This window comes from Bos grunniens, chromosome 2, assembly GCF_055505025.1.
Source record: "Bos grunniens cultivar Pamir isolate PY7600 chromosome 2, Bosgru_T2T1.0, whole genome shotgun sequence".
NCBI lineage: Eukaryota > Metazoa > Chordata > Mammalia > Artiodactyla > Bovidae > Bos > Bos grunniens.
The window spans coordinates 99,227,234-99,233,233 of NC_141166.1; the positions used below are offsets into that span (position 1 = coordinate 99,227,234).

Sequence of the window (6,000 nt, forward strand, 5' to 3'; positions counted from 1 at the left end):
GCCTCAAATATGTTTCATTTTCCTCATTAAAATAAAAATCTTTGCTAGCCTTAACAATACTAGAAGGGTAACCAGTGACATCATCAGAGTCTGCTGTGGCCTCTTGAAGACAGCTATCTGGTTACCAGGTTCTTTTTAAGACATACTCAAATATGGCAGACACAAGACTGTGCCTTCAGGTGGCCGGCCTTTTAGAACACAGGCTGTGCCTGCTCCTTGCAGGACCTGGGATTTTGAGTCAAGGCTGTTCTGAGAGCATGGAGCTTGTTCCGCTTTGTTTCCCCTCCCCCATCTGAGGGTGGGGGCAAAGCTCAAGAGCCCTGGAAAAGCCATGTTCCCGGGCCCCGGGAGCATGTCTGCTGTTCAGAAAGCCAGCCAGCGGACATCTACACAGGTGGGAAGAGCTCCCCATAGTGACCAGAGTTTGAGAAGGAATCCTTTTTGGATCTGTGCATTGGCATTGCTCTTTGGTGAGACACGCAGGCTTGATCCAGGGCACCCAGGCTGCTAACCGTCTGGGGCTATGCCATGCTGGGAAGGCAGGGCCTGTCGGGCACACCACCAGCCCTAGCCCTGGGAGTCCATATGACCTAATGGACCGGATAATGAGCACTAGTTTTAATTTCATAAAATATTTTCTTACAGGCTCCAGCAAACCTTCACCAATTTACATCAGTTCCTATTCCTCACCAGCAAGAGAACAAAATAGACGGCTACAGGTGAATTTGCAATACCATTTTTACAGAAGGCCGATTAGCAGGGATCAACACAGTAAGGGGTCCGCGCCGGTTGACTTACCTGAGCTGGGCCCACACGGCGGGGCCGGGGAGCTGTCCCAGGGGATCTCTGTTCCTTGGAAGCTCATCCGTGGTTTAAGCAAATCACTTCTCCAGTAGCCTCTTGTCCTTGCATATCTGAATTGGTAACCCCATGCCACTGATGGCAACCAGCTGAGAAGTCTTTAACTCCTGTTCTTTACCCAACAGTTTCCTCTTCCCACTTTTTTTTTTTTTTTTTTAGGTCTCTAAAATCTCTTCTGTTCTCTGGGTGGGGAAAGATCAGTAAGCACACTCCATCCTCTCACCTCATTGTTCTCTTTTTTGTACCTCCGTCTCTTTCTCCATCTTCATGGCTCCCTCCGATTCAGGCCTCCATGGTTTGAAGACACTTGAGTCTTAGGCTCAGAGGTCACAATGGACTCAGCCCTACAGGGGTAGACCCCAGTCCCCAGCAGAAAGGGGACTAGTGACTGTAACATTTAATCTCTGCTTTCATGGGGGCCTAAAATTCATTTTGGTCCTGTCTGATGCCATGTCCACATGGGTCATCTGATCTCTCCTCTTACTTTCCATTAACACAGCAGTTGGGGGGTTCCCAAACAAGCCTGTAACCTGCCCTGCAGATAAGGATGCTCTCAGACCTCCTTCCATATCTTTTCCCTGTAGATGGAAGAAGAACCTCTCAAGTTACTCATAATCTCTGCTATAGTTTTTTCGTCAGGAGAAATATCCTCAGAGTCATCACTCTAAGTTAAAAAGCAAATTTAGCTCTGAAATCCTTATAATATTAGAATGCCTTTAGTTCCAGAATATGGTGTTGATCCGTATGTGGTAAATTTGTAACATCTTGCTACAGGCAGGGCAGGGGTAGAATTTGGGCATAATCAGAAGGAAAGACAGACATTAGGACCATTACAGTTTTTCTCCAAACATGTGAAGAAATCAATGTGAAGTCAGAGATAGACAGCACAAAAGGAAATGAGGTCAGGCTGTGGGTGCCCACCTGTGTTTCACTTTGCTTCCTTAGAGATGAAGTTAGTATCAGCCCTGGCTTGGGGGAAGTCTGTTCCTTTTGAATTGTATTTGCTCACATATCTCTTCTAATTTTACTACTCTCCTGCCTGGAGATTGCTTATTCGTTTAAAAGCACAGCAGGGTTTCCAAGGTGTGATTTGTTCACCGGACTACATATTTCTTTTAAAACTGAGGGATGGACTCAATCTTCATCTCTGAGATAAATGTTTTCAAAGATGGTTCTGCAATTATACAGCAATCTGGAGCCCCAAAATCCAACCTTTAACTGGGTTCTTGATGTGCTAATTGTACCCCCATGTCAAAGCAAAAATAAAGGCCATCTTTCAACAGGCATGCCCAAATCACAGGCTCTTCCAGAGCAGAGCACAGAACTTGGCCTCTAGGGAGGAGGGAGGTAGCAGGGGCTCTGTGGGGTTCTCCCAAGTCGCTGACTTCTAGAAGTCATAGGACAGGACTTGAGCCAACTGCCAGCTCACCTGTAAACAGTTTAAAATCCTTCCAGTCCACTAGTGAACATACAGTGTGCACCAGAAAAACGTTCAACGATAAATTCACAAACACTGAATATTGCTTTAAAAATATAAAGCAGGAAGCCCACATTAATTTTCCCTAAACATGTACTTCCAAAAATTGCCTTGATTTATTTGCTTTCTCATTTTGCCAACAGCATCAACAGCTGTATTATAGTCAAGATGACTCCAACAGAAAGAACTTTGATGCATACAGATTGTATTTGCAGTCTCCTCATAGCTATGAAGATCCTTATTTTGATGACCGAGTTCACTTTCCAGCTTCTACTGATTATTCGACACAGTATGGACTGAAATCAACCACGAATTACGTGGACTTTTATTCCACTAAACGACCTTCTTACAGAGCAGAACAGTACCCAGGGTCCCCAGACTCATGGGTGTAGCATCCTGATGCTCGGGAGAGGAACTCTTTCTTTCTAACTCTGTTTGGATTGAGATGAGAAGTCCGTCTTGCTGATTTGCTGATGAAATGTGAAAGTGACATGGAAGGAATGAGTGAAGAGCATATTCTTTTTTTCTTTTTTGAGGAATTTTCAGGGAAGTGAGGCAACCTTCGGGAGAAAGGACTTTCTAAGCTATATTTAGGTGTTAGATCTAATTACTTGTAGATTCTATAGTCTGGTGAAGGTGTGGGCGATGTGATGAGAGGTTTAAGAAATGGGTGAAATGAGATGGGGGATGTGTAGGTCAAATCAAATTAAAAATGATTTTTTTAATGTGAATAAGTTATGTTCTGATAGTTTGTACAGAAAAAAAAATAAATAAAATGGATGCCCTTCGTGTTTTATTGCTATTACTAACTGTCAAGATTGTATGCTATTATGTCTTGTAAATTTCTTTTGTTGATGTAAATATGGAAATGCCACATTGGTTAAGTGCCATCACTTGTAACGCAGTGTGTCATCTGAAAAGAGATTTGAAGAAACTGACAGCTTAAAAAACAAATGGGAAACCCAAGGAATTGTTAGGAGTTAAAAACAAACTACAACATCCTTTGTTTCCAAAATGAATAGTGTACCTGTGAAGCACAAAGTCCAGTCTGGCATAGCAGCACCATGCCCATCCCCTGCCTCTTTCATAGGACCCTTCACTGCCATTTTCTATGCACATGAAAGAAAATAAATGTGGAAATTTCATCCTTGAAAATTTGTTCCCTGTTCTTTTTCTTTGTTTTTTTTTTTTTCTGTGTATGACACAGAAAAGTAAATTAATAAATGTGAATCTCATTGCATATAGGAAACAGCTTAAATATATCCATCTATTTTGGACTTTTCCTAGTTCCATACAGTTAATATACTTTGCGGAATGGACTGTTCCACAGAATGACGCTGTGAACTTTCCTCCTCTTTATCTATCTTAGTGTTTTTATTTCTTGTGATCTGTTTTTAATCTAATGCCCATTACCATTTTATCATGTTTGTTTCCCGGCCTGCTGTATATTTAACACCATTTTTCACCGAAGAGAAATTACATCTGGCAGCCTGGCCCTAACTAAATTGGCAGACTCCTTTTGGCATCATTTTAAGAACTCCATAACTGCGTAAGAACAGTGGTTGGGCACTTATTGGTTGGCAGCAATGTAATAAGCTGAAACAAATTCTAAATAATTATTTTGCTGAGTAATCCCTTGAGACAAAATAATTCCTGGCTTAGAAATAGGGTAGGGAAGCCCCACCATGCATGGCAGGCAGGGGTCCTCATAATACCAAGCTGCATCCCTTCCTAGCCTTTCTCCATCCCTGAAGACCCAAAGTCTGAGAACTTCCCAAGTCTTGTGGTTTCCACCCTGGGTCTTACATGGAAAACAACCCATACAGCAAGTCAAACCCAGTGGAGTTCACTCAGCTCAGTATATCCTGCAAATGTGATTATAAAAGAAAAAAACCTAGTCTGGCCTGTGTGTTTAAATTTGTGAGTATAAGTAGAGAGTTCCAAGAGGAAAGTGCTTTCTCTCTCTTGCTGAAGGGACTACAGCTCAAGAATTAGGCTCCAAAGTGAAATGAAAATACAGAAATAAGCAAAAAGCTTCCTCACGTCCAGCTCCCCAGGTGGCGGCAGTGGTAAAGAACCCAACCTGCCAATGCAGGAGACGTAAAAGACATGGGTGTGATCCCTGGGTCAGGAAGTTCCCCTGGAGAAGGAAATGGGACCCGTCTCCAGTGTTCTTGCCTGGAAAAATCCATGGACAGAGGAAGCTGGTGGGCTAGTCCATGGGGTTGCAAAGAGTCGGACACTACTGAGCACAAGCATCTCATCTTCTTCACGTCCACCAATGGCGAACCTTTCCGAAGTGCAGGCTTTCTGAAATGACACCTGAGCCAGTTCCCACAGTCAGACTGCCCAGCTGCTCCCAGCCTCACGTGCCCTGGAAACCACCCTCTTTCGATGGCAGAGGCTGCCAGATTTCCCCCAGGGAGCTGGCCTCAGGACTTTGGAGATGTGTCTGTGTGAGTTTTGAATCACTGTCTTCGCTGAACCTGCTTTCCATGCATCTGGCTTAAAGGCCCTCCCCCATGGAGTCAGGAGTAAAGGACTCTGCAGCTGGCCTGAGCTCACTTGACAGTGACTGCTGCTTCTAGTAACCTCATCATCCTTTGGGATAGCTTGGTGAACCAGGACCCCCATCTGACAGGCAGCATTTCAAAAACTGATCCAAATTTAGGTTGCAAAGAATTCACTTGGGTCTCAGCCAGATCTTGTAATGGCGCCAGAAAGAAGCCTGTGGGTGAGAACTGGGCAGAAGATCAGGTGCCCTCTCTGGCTCCTCCCTGATAACAGAGGGAAAAAGAATCTGCACATGGAGCCTGAAAGACAAAACCACATCGTGGTTCAAAGAGCTGAGCCCTACCTCCACCCCGCTCTTCAAGGTATGGAAATAGAAAAGCTCTGCTGAAACTAACTTGACTTTCAGTTACTGCCTCCAAAATGTTAGGCAGAACTCAGACGTCCTGAAGAGAGCTGTGCTTCCACTCAGCCATGGTCAGCATACGGCCCTGCTCCCAAGTCCTGGAGAATTGGAGCTGAACTGAGCCAGTGTTGGTGAGCTAGACCCATGCATCTCCACCCTGACCACACATCAGAGGGCCCCCCCCAACACTGACCAGTGGCAACCCCAGGAGGTGGGGTTCAGGCATCTCTTCTTGAGAAGCTCCCTGGCTGATGGCAGTGTGTGGTCAAGCCACTTGACCTGCACACCATTCCCCTCGCCAGTTTCCTGCCCTGGAACCTGAAAATGTAGCAGTTGGAGTTAGGGTTGGGGAGAGCTTGCCTGGAAGATAGTGGTAAAGATTTGGAGTGTTAAAATTGAATTTTTTCTTTTTTTTAATTATGAAATTATGGTAACACATTTACAGGAGACTTGGGAAATATAGAACAAAGTTACGTATATTTCCACTATGAAAGTGAAAGTGCTAGTCCCTCAGACGTGTCCGACTCTTTGCAACCTCATGGACTGTAGCCCTCCAGGCTCCTCTGTCCATGGAATTCTCCAGGCAAGAATACTGGAGTGCCATTTCCTTCTCCAGGGGATCTTCCCAACCCAGGGATCGAACCTGGGTGTCCCATATTGCAGGCAGATTCTTTATCACCTGAGCCACAGAGAAGCCATATTATAATTATTTTTTAAGCAGCTAAGATTTTTAGTTGGAGTTTCA

The 6,000-nt window shown here is 44.5% G+C and overlaps 1 protein-coding gene across 50 annotated transcripts in view; it reads left to right on the forward strand.

The window, feature by feature from the left end:
* Positions 1-3,493, forward strand: part of PKP4 (plakophilin 4) — a 258,819-nt gene extending 255,326 nt beyond the window's left edge. For all 50 annotated transcript variants that reach the window (XM_086354216.1, XM_086354067.1, XM_086354075.1 and 47 more), the window contains 2 exons: positions 646-719; positions 2,482-3,493. In XM_086354216.1, the coding sequence (XP_086210342.1) occupies positions 646-719; positions 2,482-2,730 (323 nt within the window). In that variant the 3' untranslated portion in view covers positions 2,731-3,493. The remainder of the gene's footprint in view (positions 1-645; positions 720-2,481) is intronic.
* Positions 3,494-6,000: the final 2,507 nt, after the last annotated feature.